At 35.6% G+C, this 15,867-nt stretch overlaps 1 protein-coding gene across 2 annotated transcripts in view; it reads right to left on the bottom strand.

Moving 5' to 3' along the window:
• The window catches only part of TMEM184B (transmembrane protein 184B), a 35,596-nt gene that overhangs the window by 5,333 nt on the left and 14,396 nt on the right, over window positions 1–15,867 (bottom strand). Inside the window, exons 4-9 of one of the 2 annotated variants that reach the window (XM_070947426.1) lie at window positions 11,457–11,547; window positions 10,403–10,478; window positions 5,170–5,261; window positions 3,496–3,665; window positions 1,519–1,707; window positions 229–252 (exon numbers count right to left, since the gene is read on the bottom strand). In XM_070947426.1, the coding sequence (XP_070803527.1) occupies window positions 229–252; window positions 1,519–1,707; window positions 3,496–3,665; window positions 5,170–5,261; window positions 10,403–10,478; window positions 11,457–11,547 (642 nt within the window). The remainder of the gene's footprint in view (window positions 1–228; window positions 253–1,518; window positions 1,708–3,495; window positions 3,666–5,169; window positions 5,262–10,402; window positions 10,479–11,456; window positions 11,548–15,867) is intronic. The other variant, XM_070947427.1, reaches the window with a different exon arrangement.

Below are 15,867 nucleotides of genomic sequence, written 5' to 3'. Positions count from 1 at the left end.
TCTCCAGCTGTAGGTTTTTTAAAGTTTTCATTACAGCTGTTCCTATCAGGCAGAACTTTTGTAGCATTTGGGAAATATGTTTAATGATATGTTCCACTATTTCCCCAAAGTACAAATATTTGCTGCTTCTAACATGATTTAGGAGAAGATTTAGGAGAAATAGTGCAGGAAGCTGAAGTGTCTCAACAATGAAGAAACAAACAAGTGCAGAGAGAGCTTGGCACCTACCATATGGACCATATGATGGAACAGCTGCGCCAGATACCAGAGCCCAAAGCAAGGGAAAGAGAAAAGGAGGAGAGAAAAAAAAGAGGAAGATATGGGAAACAACAGTCTGAAATGGCAAGCAATTCTCAGGTTGTATAGCAAGTTGGATTCTTTACTCTCACCCTCCACCCAATTTCACCAAAACTCTTGACCCAGAACTCTTACTCAAGCAATTCAGTAAAAAAAATAATAATAATCTATACAATCAATTCTGAACAGCACAATAGAAATACCAATAAAGAAGAATATTTGTTGCTCAGGGTTGAAATGAAGGAGGTCCTTGGGGCTCTCTGAGCTTGGTTGTTTTCTTGCAGTTGTTTCATTACCCAAACAAGGTAACATCATCAATGCTAGTAAGGAGTGGGGTTTGTTCTTAATTTATATTCCAGTGGCTTGCCCTATCAGTGTTGGTGGGAGTGGTCTTGGTTATTCTTTGATTGACCTGTTTACTATTAGCTTGTTCTCCAGTTCCTTGATTGAAGTACTGTTTACTTCTTTGACACCAAGATCAGACCAACAATCAAGAAGTGAACAATACTGCAATCAAGGAACTGACAAACATGCTAACAGCAAATAAGCTACTCAAAGAATCAGCAAGATCATTCCCACCAACACTGACAGGGCAAACCACTAGAACATAAACTGAGAGCAAACCTCACTCCCTACTAGCACTCATGATGTTACCTAGTTTGGTAATTAAACTGCTGCAAGAAAACAACCAAGCACAGAGAGCATCAAGAACCTCTTATAATAGAAATAAAAGCACTCACCCCACTTTTAATATTAAAAAAAGAAAAAGAACACAAGACTTGTGATGCTGACTGTCTGTATTTATATCCTTGGAGATGTGTTCTAGTGATCAAAATACTACTTGGCTTTCCTGCGCCTTCAATATTTCTACTCTCTTCATTTTAAGACTGTTATTCCAAAACGACTTCTCTTATTTTACATAGATGCACAATTCAACAGGGATATGCCTTCTAATCACCTTTTGTTCATTTCATAATCTATGTAGGGAAGTCCTTATAAGTCTAGAAAACTGCTGGGGGAGCTCACAGGACAGTGACCTATAATGCTACATAAAATTGTCTTTTACCTCTATTTAGCCGTGTTCAGGGAAATGAAAACCAGATCTGGTACTAATCTATGTACAAATACGACAGAGGAAAACACATTCTACTTTTCAAATGAAGTATTCAGAGAGTGAATTAAATCAGCTGTTCATTGCAAATTCAGTAATGACCTCCATACCTTGCGCATCAAGGTGCTTGTCTGCATAAACCTTGTAAGTGAATGCATGCCGCAGAGCAATAGCTGCAAAGAACATTTCCACGCAGATGATGAAATCCTGATAGCCAGCCGCTACGGTCCCCACAGATACATTGGCCGAGCGGATCTTAGGGATTGCACCACACTTCTCCAAAATGGCCAATAGCATCCCTGAAATGAAAGAAATATTCTGAAGTGTCTTTCCCTCATGTATTCATTTTTACATTTTTAATGAGGATTATTATTAATTGCTGATATCTCAGTACAAACATTTCTCACTAAGATTATCACTGATTTTGGTTCATGTTCTCATTTATTTTGTTAAATCTTTTTGCTTAATGTATTTTGTTTCATATTCTCTCTCCCCCCCCCTCTGTTTTTTTTGTGGGGAAGGGTATGCAGCTTCTTTCATCTTGAAGACATGGGATAATGGTTTTAAGTTATAGAAAAATAGAAAGATAAGAATGGTTTAACAATGAAGCCAATTATCTAGAAAGTTACCCTTCATTTATGGTATTCAAGAAAACCCTGGACAACTACATTGTGTAGATGATTTAATTTGGATTACTGCACGAAGCAAGGAGTTGGACTCCGGTTTAAATGTCCCTGTGTTTTTCTTCTACTACAGTTTATTCCAAATCTCAAAATAGAATATAACAATATAAAATAGAGTGTAACATATACTTAGTGATCAACTTTATTTTTAACTTCTGGATGCAATTAGTAGCAAAACCAAAAATGAAAATAAATTAACTAGTTAACTGTTAAATGTTTGGTGAGGGAGGTGTATTTTTACTTCTTCCTAAATGATGGGAGCCAAATGCAGCTCCTGAGGGCAGTCACTGCATACAATCAGCTAAAAGAAAGTTGCAGTTGACACATTAGCCAGAATTGTGCAAAAGTGCTCCTCAGTTGTAAAATCAGTGATAGTTGGGGGTCATGGAGAACTCCCAAACTGTAAATCTACTCTTTCTGGGGGACTCAAACCCAATCCAGAGATAATCTCAACCCCAGAGTCAAACTTTCTCCTTACCAAGAGCACCTCTGTTTTCCTGGGTTGAATACCAACATTTTTTTTCAACATACAGTTCATTATTGAGATTTAGTCGGTGTTAAAAGGTAATTATTTCTTCTTTGGAGTTGAGCTGGGAGCAGGGAGCTGACTAGCATCCTATTCCAAAGAACCAAATGATCTCTCCCAGTAGTTTCTCATGTGGAATAGGAAATAAGACAGAACTCATGACCTAGATTATTAAACCATACTTTTCTAGAGCCACCTTCTATACTTCAGATAACAATAAGGATCTGAACCACTGCAAACAACAGTCCATGTCTGATGGCCTAAAAGAGTAAACTTTAAAAAAATCAGTTCATATCAGAATCTGTTTAGAAAAGCCACTGCTGATCATATATCTTTAAAAAGTTTTAAAAACTCTTCTATGTCTATTTATACCATCCAAAGTCTGGAATGATGACTAATCAGACTCAGAAAAGTAATTATTTATATTATACAAAACATGATGTCAAGTTTTCCCTAGCCAATCCAGGCTTTCATTTGTGATGTTTTTATGCTAATTTGAACATAAAGCAGATATGGTAACCAGTGGTTGATTATATATATTGTGTACTGATCCAGAAGGGATGCTAAATTCAAATGGTGGATTTATTGTATGAACTACAATGAATAAACTTACGTATATAATTCTAAAAACTGCTACAGGACTGATTTGTTTATTTAGTACCTTCTATTCATGACAATTGGAAATAATCTGATTCTCAAACTGCCTGGCACTTGACTGAATGAATTGCTTTATTACACCAGAGTGGAACCAACTGAAAGGATTAAAGAAGAGGTCTGAATTACAACTGAATTATAAATGAAGTTAACATACAAAAATGGCATAAATGTTCCCAATTATTTGTGCTTGTGAGTTGTAAGCATGTACATCAATACCTCACCTTGCCAAAAGGACAGGAAAATAACAGACTTGACCATGAAAAATTTTAGGACAGGACTATAAGGACTGAGAAGTTCACGGGTGGCAAAATAGAAGAGGAAGAGGGCATACAAAGCCAAGCTGACTGAAATATTGTAAATGATTGTCACATAGAGATATCCACTTGTGACACTGGAAAGGAAAGAAAAGAACACGTCAGATGTTTTTAGTATTGTTTATGTTAAGAAAAGTTATATTATAGACTTTCTCTTAGCCAAATATACTCACTAAACAATGGGCCACCGCAAAGTGGCACACACAGATTAATTATTTCTATAATATTATAGTAAAGCCAATTAAAAATATATTGAATTATCCTAAAAAGAGTAAATCATGATGTTTTACTGAATAGTGAAAACAGTGAAAATGAAAATTAGGGAAATGGCCTTATGACTGAATCTGCATATAACTACACCATATTCCAAGAGGTTTATTACGGCAGCTACATTCAACTCAATGGCTACTGGATTATGCCAAAAGGCTCTCTTTTTTTGCCCCACTCATTAGTTACATCTATATGAACTGGGTGATTCCATCATGCCTTAAGATTTGGATGGCAGCAGGTTGCTAATAATGCTTAACTACTATTTCTCCCTGATGCCAGAATCAAGTAGAACTGTGCAGATGCTGGGAGAGTGTCTGCAGACAAGAAGAAGTCTACAGAGTTATCACAGAATGGACAGCTAGGTTGTTGGAAGAAATATGATTTAGGAATTACCGTACATTATGCTGGTTTTAAAGAAATAATATTAATAGGCAACATATATCTAATCCAAATTCAAGTTGTTGGTGATAATGCTCAAATTTGTAATGCTCTGAGGCTTTGGTGTCTGAGGAAGTATTAGATTCTGTATGCATTTGATGTATTAAGCTCTGCTAATTGGTTTTGCTCTGTATAGCATCACTGGGTACAGCACAGCGTGTGAAGTTTTTGACTGTGGCATCTGAATTATGGAATGTAATTCCCCTTTCCAGAAATTAAGTCACTGCCAACACTTCTTTTGTCCTGAAGTCAAATGAAGATCATAGGATGCTCATCTAAGGTTTTGAATTTAAGATCAGCTCTATTTATATTCTGGTTTATTGTCTTTTATTTGTTTTATTCTGTCTGGAACCTACTAATATAAAGCACTTATATTCACATAAGTATAAATATATACCATGCATAAATATAGGGCCTCGAAGTATCTGAAGAAATACTAATTACAGGCGGAAAAACATGCATGCTTGACAAGTACAGAATCAATATACTGTTTTTTACCCCTATCTTGTGCCCATCCAGTCTCCAATAATATAAAATATGCCAAAATAATTATTTGGCTCTGATCTTTCACCTCTACATCATCTACTACTACTACTACTACTACTACTACTACTACTACTACTACTACTATTATTATTATTATTATTATTATTATTATTATTATTATTATTATTATTCTACTCTCTCTTATGCACTTAGCCTTCTTTTGTTCTCCCAGTTCTTACGGAAAGCATTCATTTTTTACTAAAACTAGTTCCCATTCAAAGCTTTGTTTTGCTGCTCAGTGATTGAAATAAAGACATGACTTGCTTCCACATGTCAGGTATGTGTTACTTAACAAAGAATGTCTTTACAATTAAATTATTTACTTACTCAAAGTCTCCATCCTGGTACTTTCCAAATGCCTGAAGAACAACTGTAATAATTGCCATGAGGGGCTTCACCACACAGAACTGCAGCGTGGCCTGGAGGAAAGAAAAATAGAAAGGCAGACAAAATGAGGATAAGAAAGAATATACAGATGTAGACTTTCTTCATCTTTTCCTTTACGTGTAATTCCCAATACTGCTGTCAAGGTTGACTAGCAAAACACCTTTTTCTGCTTACAGCTTGACAACAAAACATGGGAGGGGGGAGGGGTATAATTGGAATGTGTGGGAAGCTGGGAGGGCTAGAAGGAATTTAACTTAGCCATTTGCAGCTTGACAAAATTGTACAACCCCAAGGCTGTGAGCTGAAGATGTCAACTTGCAAAGCTTTCAAGTTGCCATGAGCAGGAGGGAGGGAGAACTGATAGAGCTGATTGATTTCCCTAACTGAAGTGCATTCCATACATTCTTCCTGACCGCAATCAGAAGGAGGGTATTGGATTTCACAGCCAGCCCAAGTGGTTAATTGGAGAATGTGATTTATGACATGGCCAGAGAGGAGGGGAGAGACAGGGTCAAAGGGGAACGTAAATCTATGTGGGATTAGTTCTAACTGCATCCGAATATTGCCGAAATGGTGCTCCTAATAAATTACTGTATTTCTTTTGAAGTTTGGCTCATGGCTCATGGCTCATGAATTAATTAGGGCATCTTTCGGAAACTTCACAGAAGACTTTTGAAAGGTGCAAACTGTTTTCCCAAAATAAAATGCTTGACCTGGATTGGTGGACAATAGACACTGGGCAGCCTGGGAAATCATAATAATGCACTTCGCACCAAAATCTTTGAACTGGCGTTTCTTCTTCCATGCCTGTATCAATCTATCAGTAAAGTTTTACTCTTGGTAATAAAAATGTCCCAGGAGTTTCTTTTGCTGTGCATGCCAACGGGACAGTTGACAATTGCCCACCAGCAGGATTGGGAATTCTGAAACTGTTGTCCCAATGCATCTCAACAGCACAAAACCGGGTTCTTTAAACAGCTCTGATCACCTACTTTCTTTCATTCTTCTGTTTAAGCAGATGGTTTGAATACTAATTAACTGTACTTTTTTTTTTTTTAATTTGATTTATATGCCACCCTTCTCCGGAGACTCAGGGCGGCTTACAATGTGTTAAGCAATAACCTTCATACTTTTGTATATTTATACAAAGTCAGCTTATTGCCCCCACAAACTGGGTCCTTACTTAAGGTAAAAATATGACTGATGTGACTTCTCTGAATTGAATTCTAGAATAGACAATGAGACTTTGCTTCATGCTTGATTCCCAAGGTGGAAAAGGTGGGAAAAAGTCCATCTTGGAGGAGCAGAACTATAGTCTATAAGGCAGTTCAAGAAATGTCTCAGAAACCATTTCTGTAGCACATATCCATGTAAGTTATTCAAAACTGAGTTCAATTCAAAAACAAATTTTGTGAATAAAGTACACAAAAAACTTCCTTCAATTCAAAGAACCCTTGACTACACAAAAAAATTAGATACTTCACAGCAATCTAGACTCTGAAATAATTCTTTTACATAGATTAATACAAATACAATTAATACAGTACTTAAAATAGCAGACTAAAATTCGAAAATACATCAGGAAAAAAACCCTGTCAGATTCATACATAACTTTGTACTCCTGTCCTATTTATTGTCAGATGCATAAACCTAGCAATAGGCAAGATCATGTACTATACAGACTAAGATACTAGATCTTTGGGAAGCCTGTGAAATGATTCAAGTATGGGAAATGTTAACTGTATGTCTTGGATGCAGCTAAATGTAAACTAGGTCTAACAATCACAGAAAAATCCAAGGATGAGTAGGACTATCATATCAATAGACAACCTCTAATAGTATCTCCGAGATATAGAAAAGTTTATTTATTTGTTGCCATTTTGTGTCGTCCTGATGTTTTACAGCCTAGATAGAATGACCCTAGTGAAACCTTTCAAAGGAAGTACTTTTTTATAATACACCAACTAGAAGCTGCTCATTTAGTCAGACAGAAAAGAAAGTCAAAGAAAAGGAAAAGTTTGTTTTTGATAATTCTTGAGTGATGATCATAAGACTTGAAGAGATTAAAATTGAAGCACAATCCAAACAGTGAGTCATAATCAACTTGTGAACTGGAAAATGTCAAGCTAATTGTTAAACTGTACATTTGAGCTTCTTCTTCTTCAGTCTGGGTGCTGTTTAATCATTTTCCTGTAGCCCAATCCCACAAGTGTTTATTTTTAAACACTTCCTCATGAAAAAAGTATTAAGACATAGTGGAAGAACAAGTGGGAGCAAATGACCTACACAACTACCCAGTCATCAGGCAGATGTCTGACAAAGAGACAAATCAAAACCTATGATGGGTCTTTGGAATCTCTTCACCTATCACTGTCTGAGACCTAAGAATGCCATTTTTGCCCTAGGCAAACAGAATGCCAGGAGCAAGCACACAGCAGCTCCTTGTTCCTAGAAATGAATGGATTGATGATCCAGTCAAACCTGTAGTTTCAACAGTTGTTTTCAAAGAAACCCTTTGTTATCCATGTAAGCAGTGTAATACATTTCTTCATGCCAATCTTTTGAGTTGTAAACAAAAATTAAAGGATCACAACCTTTTCGTTATGACCTGTCTTCTTAAGCATATACTGTTCAGTATACATAAACATTAAACATATTCATTTTAGTATTCACAAATTACTACTTAAACTATTAAATTCTTCAGCAATTTGTCACTAGTAGCTAGTTGTGGAAGAAGAGCGAACTCAAAATAATTACAGCAGTAAAAGCAATAAGTCACACTAAAAGTTATGCATGGTTAAATCATACAATGTTTCTACTGTTCCCATGAAATGGATATGACTGCCAATATCAATTGGTTAAAATGAACAATTACTTCAGAACAACCTTCCTGATATTCAGTTATCTTACTGTTCCTGCTCAAGTATCCTTATTTTTTCAGTGAAATAGCAAGTCAGTTTCTTCTATTGCTGGAAGCTTCTGGAAGAGGTAGAGCTAACTGAAGATGTCTCTGAAAAAGTGAAGCCAACAACTGCAGGAAAGACCAAGGAAGTGGTGAGTAGACCTGTTCATTGAAACCTCTCTGGAGACAACAGCAAGTCACCCATGCAGAGATTTCAGGATGGTATTTTTTATGGATTTGTGTGTCGGGAGATAATGGGATTAGCTATCTTGCTCACAAGTGCAGCAGAGACTTTCAAAGGACACAAAGTTTGCAAATTTCATTTTCTAATCACTCTTAAAATCACTCATTAACCACTTCTAAGTTATTAGTGACTTTTAGAATGACAAGTTTGAAAATGTCAGGTGAGTCTATGTTTAATCCTGAACAAAAGAAAACTTTAATTATAGGCTTAAGAAATTAAAGAGCCTTAAATAAACAACAAAAAGCTAAATTTAAATGGACCAGGGGTCCAGATAAAATTGGAACATTGAAACTTTTACAAAATCATTTTGAAAATAATTATAAAGTACAAGCTGCTCCTCATGAGAAATAGATCCTGTTTTGATTTTTATAAGATATAGGCACAAATAAACAATTTCATGATTTCAAAAACAGGGTCAAAAACTAGAAGAGTATAAAGATTTTAGGCAGAGGAAAGATATATAGTCTGAAAAATGGTTATGACAATGAAGAGATTTCTGAAGAATGAAATGAGAAAATAGTAGCCGCAATATCAATAATGTCAATAATAATGTTTCTTCTATGGATGGATTATGTCCAAAAATATTATTGAAGAAATGTCAGATGTAAAACAAATTTTATCTGACAAAACAAGAGATGGTATCAATACTGGATTTATAACTGACAGGCAAAGAAAATGATTCAGAAAAGGATCTTTCACGGAATCTACAAAAGAAATTAAAAAATTCTGTGCAATGGGACAAGTAAGAAATAAAGAAGAATAAAATCCTACAACAAAGTTTGAATGAACTAAAGATTAAGACTGCTAAAAGCAAAAGGAAGGAACAGAATGTTACTTTTGCTTTATTGAGCATAAAACAAGATACGCTGTTACTTCTGGCTACTTTTTGGGAGTTTCTGCTGAAAGGTGATAAACATTTATAACTTTAGACAGGGTGAAAAGTTACTAAATTACTAAATTTGTTATACATTTGTTGTTACTGGAAGTCATTTCTCTTATTTCCTTTATTATATTCTCACTTTTCCCTTTCTCTTTTTTCTCTCTTTCCTTGCACTTTCTATTGTATTAGTTTTTATTATTACAATCAAAATTCTTAATAAAATTATATACCAAAAAAAATTATTCAATTGTAAGGCTCATGGCTGAAAACTGAAGTGACAGGTCACATCAGTGCAGCTAGTGAAATTTCAATCCATAATTTCCTGTTCCATAACTCGCACTTCATTTACACAAACTCATGGCTTAAATGGAAACTAAATAATTTTGTTTTTTCCTAGTTCTAATTTTTAAAGTTGTCACAAAAGGAGGACTAATTCCCATAACTATTTCAGGGATGCAATGCTACTGGTTCGCACCGGTTCGGATGAACTGGTAGTGATAAAAGCTACCCATTTGTCTGAATTGGTATTTCCGACAATCAGCTGTGCTTTCTAGCGAATCTAAATCGCGCGGCACAGCTGTTCCCTCCTCGCTGTTCTACTTACCTTGTTAAGCCTTCTTTTTCTGTGCAAAGCATACATTTGGTGTGCACTGTGTATGCGCGCATGTGCAGTGTGCATTTGGTGTGCAATGTGCATGTGCACAGCATGCTTTTGGCATGCATGCGCACATACACAGAGTGCTTTTGTCACGCATGTGCACATTCGCGTGCTTTTGGCACGCATGGACACATGCAGCATGCTTTTGGCATGCATGCATGCATATGCAGTGTGCTTTTGGCACACATGCTTGCATGCGCAGTGTGCTTTTGGAGCGTACCACACATGTGCAGGCAGCGAACCAGTGGCAATTCGCAGAGGATTTCACCACTGAACTACTTGTATGATTTGAAATTAAAATACTATGATAGAACAAGGAAAGAATTTCCTGGATACATCCACTCATATTAATCAACACTGGGTCAAACGTCTAGCAATGAGATAAATCTTAAAGAATCTCAAGAGATCCCCCTTGAAATATGCCATGGAGGGAAAAAGAAAAACACTGTGATAGTACTCAGTTTTTCAGTTTGATACTGTTACCCATACCTGTTTACAAAATCTCAGAAAACCAATCGAGTATGTCTTTCCCCATAAGCAACAAGTCCCATACATGCAGCTGGACCTAAAAGCAACAGAACAGTAGGTCAAATTAGAACAAAATAAAATTTTATGTGGAACTGGCTTAATAAAATAAATATATGTTTATTCATATAACAAGGGAATGACAATGTGGTATCGCTTTTAAGTAAAATATATCAAAGAGGCAAATAAATAAAATAGGCATACAAACATTTCTTTCACCATGCTTTTCATGCCAAATTAAATCTGGAAGATTCAATATTCCTTTTACTACTCTAAGACAAAACTTTCACTTATTTCAACAGAGCTGCACTACATTATTTGTATTTCTAGAGTATTGCAAATTCCACAAGTTCTCAGTGTGGAACCTGTTAATTTCAATGTTAATTTGAAATAGAACAGAAATGGTGTTGCACAATGTGAATGCTTAAAATTAAATTCTGGATGGATTAAGAACAAAAAGGCTACTAATGTTACAATCTAATCCAGTCCAATTAATCGATTAGCTGAAGGCAGATATTGATATGATAAACAAATTTTGTTCAATATCAGGGCTAGTTTTTATTACTAGTTTCTTTTCATTTTGGATTCCTTATATGTTTTATACTTTCTATATATCACAAGAGTCGCAATTAGGTGGCTTATAAATATAAATCACCATCTCCTTGTAGAGTGCTCCTTGTAGAAGAGATAGAACAAATGCTATAATTAATATCTATCTAGTCTTTTCCCCACCAATAGAGAATGATTATATTGCAAAGTATCTGAAAGAAGTGCCTTACAAAAATATGGGAATACAAATGAAGCATCTCTCTTGGAATCATTAAAGCATCTGCGTCCTTTGCAAGAGTTGAAACAGTTTTCAGCTGTAGAAACCTTGCAAAAGGCAAACATTCTTGAACTGTTCAAAGTGACTGCTTCATTCACAATCTATATGGCACAAAGCACCTCTTTCAAATTTCCTGCAGTCCTAAAACATATAAAATATGCATATATATATATTTAGATATCAGATACTCACTCTATGGGCTTTCCTCTAATCTCAGACATGATAGAACTCTCTCCACCTAGGTACTCATAGCAGAGGCTAAGAAAATTATAGATGACAAAAGCTGCAAAAAAGAAAGAGGAGGGAGGGAGGAAGAAAAAAGAAAAACATATATTAAGCTAGTAAAATATCACTCAGTATAAGCAAAATGTCACTGTAAGAAGAGGTCTCTGTAAGAATGAGTGTTTTAAAAATACCCTTCATGATTTTTGCATGTGCTTGTGATTTTTTTAAAATCTGCTGTTTCAATAATGGAGTGTGCTCTTTTAAATGGCTCATTTTAAAAAACGATTTAGAGATATGATGGATGTTGCTAAATATTGTAATATGGAAAAGCCATTATTGGCAGCTACAGCTATCATAGCTCAGGACAAAATGATTTGCCTATTGCCAGGGCTAGCAGAATAAACAGAAATGGTGGGGGAAAAGCAATAAGGAAACCTATACAGCATTTCATAATACATCCATCCATGTATGTAATGATCATTAAATGAAATTAGAAAACAATCAATTAATGCTTCCACTAGACAAAATTTATCTCAAAATTATTCTTACTGAAGCACCTTCAGCAAGCAAGTCAGATTCTACAGACAGTGATCTCTATGTTCTCTAAAAAGAAATCCAGGCCAGAATTTTAGATAACTGGTACTTAACTATTCAAGCAAAGATGTACATAAAACTCATGAACCACCGTTATACTGTCAAACCAGCCATTGTGAAATTAGTTATGAATTCTGAGCATTGATTTGTTCTTTTAGAAAGTGCTCTGCAACCAAAAGAAAAACTGCAGCATTTAATAAGTAACATGTTCAGATATCTTTTTCAGTGCAACGTAAACATATTTTTAGAATCATAGTGCTCCCTAGTGTCTGTGACATTGTTAGTATGTTCAATGAAGAAGTGACTTAACAAGGTTTCTTATCCAAATACTAGTCAGCTATTACATGGGTAAACTTGTTCATAAAAATAATAAAAATCTACCCTTTAGGATAAAATAGTTTATTTTAGCCTGATTATCACATTTCAAAGAACACAGAGAGTTAACCCAGCATTTAAAGGTTCTTATAAAGAGAACAGTATAGGTTTCTGTCCACCCAGAATAATAGTAGTTTCCCAGCACTCATCATATAATTTGGTGAGTTCCTAATTCAACTGTCTCTCATCCAAAGGGAGTAGGTGCCACCACCAACGCATTGTAACAGCTTACACATTTATTTTCAAAAATTATTGAGAATACATACATGAGGCCTTTCAGCATTTGAAATGTCACATACTGCTATCAACAGTATAATTAGCTTTAGTCTTAGTTAACTGAATAAACTGTTATGAAATAATAAACTTCAAGCAACAAACGCTAACTTTAATACAACGTATCTTCTCAAATAATCCAAAACAAAGAGTGTGTCATTCCTTTTTTGGACCCTATTTTATTTGTCCAGTATTTAAGCTATGGTGTATTTTCCCAGTTTATTTTTGGCCAATTTACTGTTTTGCCAACGGATTGTTGCTGGATGTTTCAACTATCATATGACATACTGAATTGCAGATATGAGGGTCTTAATTTTTTAATCCTGTAATTATGTTGTATGCTCCTCAATAATAAATACTAAGTATATGGGCCTACTGCAGATGCCACTATGATTCAGTTCCATAGTATTTACACGCAACTGAGATGACATGTGCAGGATGATGGCTCTTATATACTTCCTTCTTTGAAAAGAATAAATAGTAAGAATGACATGAAGGAAGGTAGGAATGAATGCCTTCTTGAAAGTATTTGGGTGACCATCAGAAGAAAAATGACACTGCCATAGGTGTGTACTATAGGACACCCAACCAAGCAGAGGAAATAGATGAACTCTTTACTAATCAGTTAGCCAAGGTATGCAGGTATACCTATATAGGTGCACTATAGTAATGAGATTTTAACCATCTTTACATCAACTGGGAAACAAACTCTGCAGTGAGTTGATCAAACATATTTCTTCTTATGTGCCTAGCTGACAACTGTGTCACTTGAAAGGTGGAGGTGGGAACTAGAGAGGGTCAGCTATACTAGACTTAATCCTAACTAATAGGGATGAAATGATTGAAGGAGTGGAAGTCTTAGGAATTCCGGGGCAAAGTGAATGTAGGAGATAACCAGACTGAGCCTGAGGGAGGGGTCAAATGCGCCCTCAATAATGAGTCCTTTCCCAGCAAGATATCTAAATCCAGCACACCTTGAATTCCATTAACGTTTATCTACCGCCAACTTGCTTTGACCAGTAGTAATTCAGATTCTTATAGAGAGCTTTAGCATACAGTAAACCTATATTTTCATTTGAACTGCCTGAATTCCTGATATCCTGTGTTTGACAGTGACCAGGTTATACTAGAATTTGCCACAATGTAGGCACAGGTGACTGAACAAAGTCAGACCTGTGTTTTAGACATTAAGACATTAAGAGAGATGACTTCAACAAACTAAGAGAAAGATTAGGAAGGATTCCATGGATGGAACTCTGAAACTCTGAAAAACGAAAATACTAAAGGTCCAAAAGAAAAACGAAAGACACCAGATGAGACCAGCATAGTTGCACAAAGAGCTCTCTGACAAACTGAGGCACAAGAAGGACAAGTATATAAAAAATGGAGAGAGGGACACATAACTAAAACAAAATTAATAGCTCAAATCTGTAGGGATGGAGATAGGAGGGCTGAGGCTCTGAATGAACTAAATCTTGCAAAACAAATTTGCCAAAAATAACAAAAATAGTTTATTTCAATACAAGAAGAAAAGTCAAGGAAATGATCTGTCCACTAATGGGAGAAGATGGTAAGAAGGTGACCAGTGGATCATCTTAATTCCTTCTTTTCATCTATCTTTATGGAAAAGGGGAAAATAGCCCAACTTATCAATAACAGCACAGTGGGAGACAGAACAGGGATGCAGGTCAAAGTAGGTAAGAAATAATGCTATCTCCTTTATCCTCCTAGAAAGTAGAGATTATTTACAATAATGTATTTATTTATTTATAAATAACAAATAATATAAAAGCAGTAGTCTATCATAAGAGGACCCAGATTATTGGGGGCAATATATTGACTCTGTAAACAGATTAGAGATGGCTATAAAAGCGCTATAAAGCAGCATATAAGTCTAAGTGCTATTGCTATAAGATGCTTCAACAGGATACAACAATCTTATGTCTGTTTTACCCAGAAAAGAATTAACTTCCAAGAAGATATAACCTGTTTCCCCCAAAATATGATTGCATGGAAATGTCTGCAAATAGCTTGGCCACAATATTTTTTATTATCAAATATGCTTATTATTTACAAATTCTAGAACTAATGTTTGTCATCAGATCTCTATCATCAGACCATGTTAAGAAAAACTGAATACATTTGGTTTGCATATATATTTTAACACTTAAAAAACATTTGACATTAAGTACTGAATGTGTTTATTAGTCTTTCCCTAGCAAAAAAAAAAAAAAATCTCCTTTAAAATGAAGACATTCTTCTCCTTGTCTGCTCTTGCATTTTCTAGAAACAGTTCTGAACAGTTCATGAGCACAAAACACAGAAAGAGAGGGGAAATAAAACACCATTAACACACAGGATATTGAACTGGACAAAGTGGCAAATTTTAGAATGTGAACTGACCCTCCAAGCAGATGTTATGATGTTTGCAATCTCCCTAAGCGAAGCAAACGGAATAACAGCCGTTGCTAGGAGATGAGATCTACAGAACAACAGGCTTCTTCCTATGACTTTGTATTTATACATACATAGTAATGGACAGGAACGGGGACACTCAACCAAACAAAAATAATTTCTGACTGTGCAATTGCTTGATTTAAATCCTGCCTTTCTGCAGGAGGCTTAGGACAGCTTACAAAAAACCGTGCATTCATTTCACTTGAATAACATAACTCTGTGAAGTAGGTTGGACAGAGAATATGTCACTGGCTCAAAGTTACCTGGTGGGTGTATATTTCTGCCATTGGGTATCATATTCCAATGAATTGTTACCACTATGGAGGATTCTACATTTCTCTAAAAGAAAGAATTTGGGATCCTTCATAGTCTCTTGTGAAAATTGTCTTATTTCATCCCAAGTGATCCAAGCAAAAAAAGCATACCCCAAACCCTAAAATAAAGGAATACGGCATAATTACAGAAAGGAGAAAACTACAAGATAGGCAGACTCTGAAATCTCAAGCCATGCTTCAGGAATCCAGATGAATGAATTGGGTTCAAGTCTTGGAGGATTACAGCAGGGCTACAAAATATATTAACAGTCAACAGATTTCAAGGGAGAATGTTTTAAATGGTGTTCTCAGACTTTCAAGCAGCTGGTGTGTAGATGTGTTGCTCAAAAAACAAAAGTAAAAGC

The sequence above is a fragment of the Pituophis catenifer genome, unplaced genomic scaffold (assembly GCF_029215685.1).
Source record: "Pituophis catenifer annectens isolate HBS135680 unplaced genomic scaffold, rPitCat1.0.hap2 SCAF_7, whole genome shotgun sequence".
Classification (NCBI taxonomy): domain Eukaryota; kingdom Metazoa; phylum Chordata; class Lepidosauria; order Squamata; family Colubridae; genus Pituophis; species Pituophis catenifer.
This window is presented reverse-complemented; position numbering and strand designations above follow the sequence as displayed.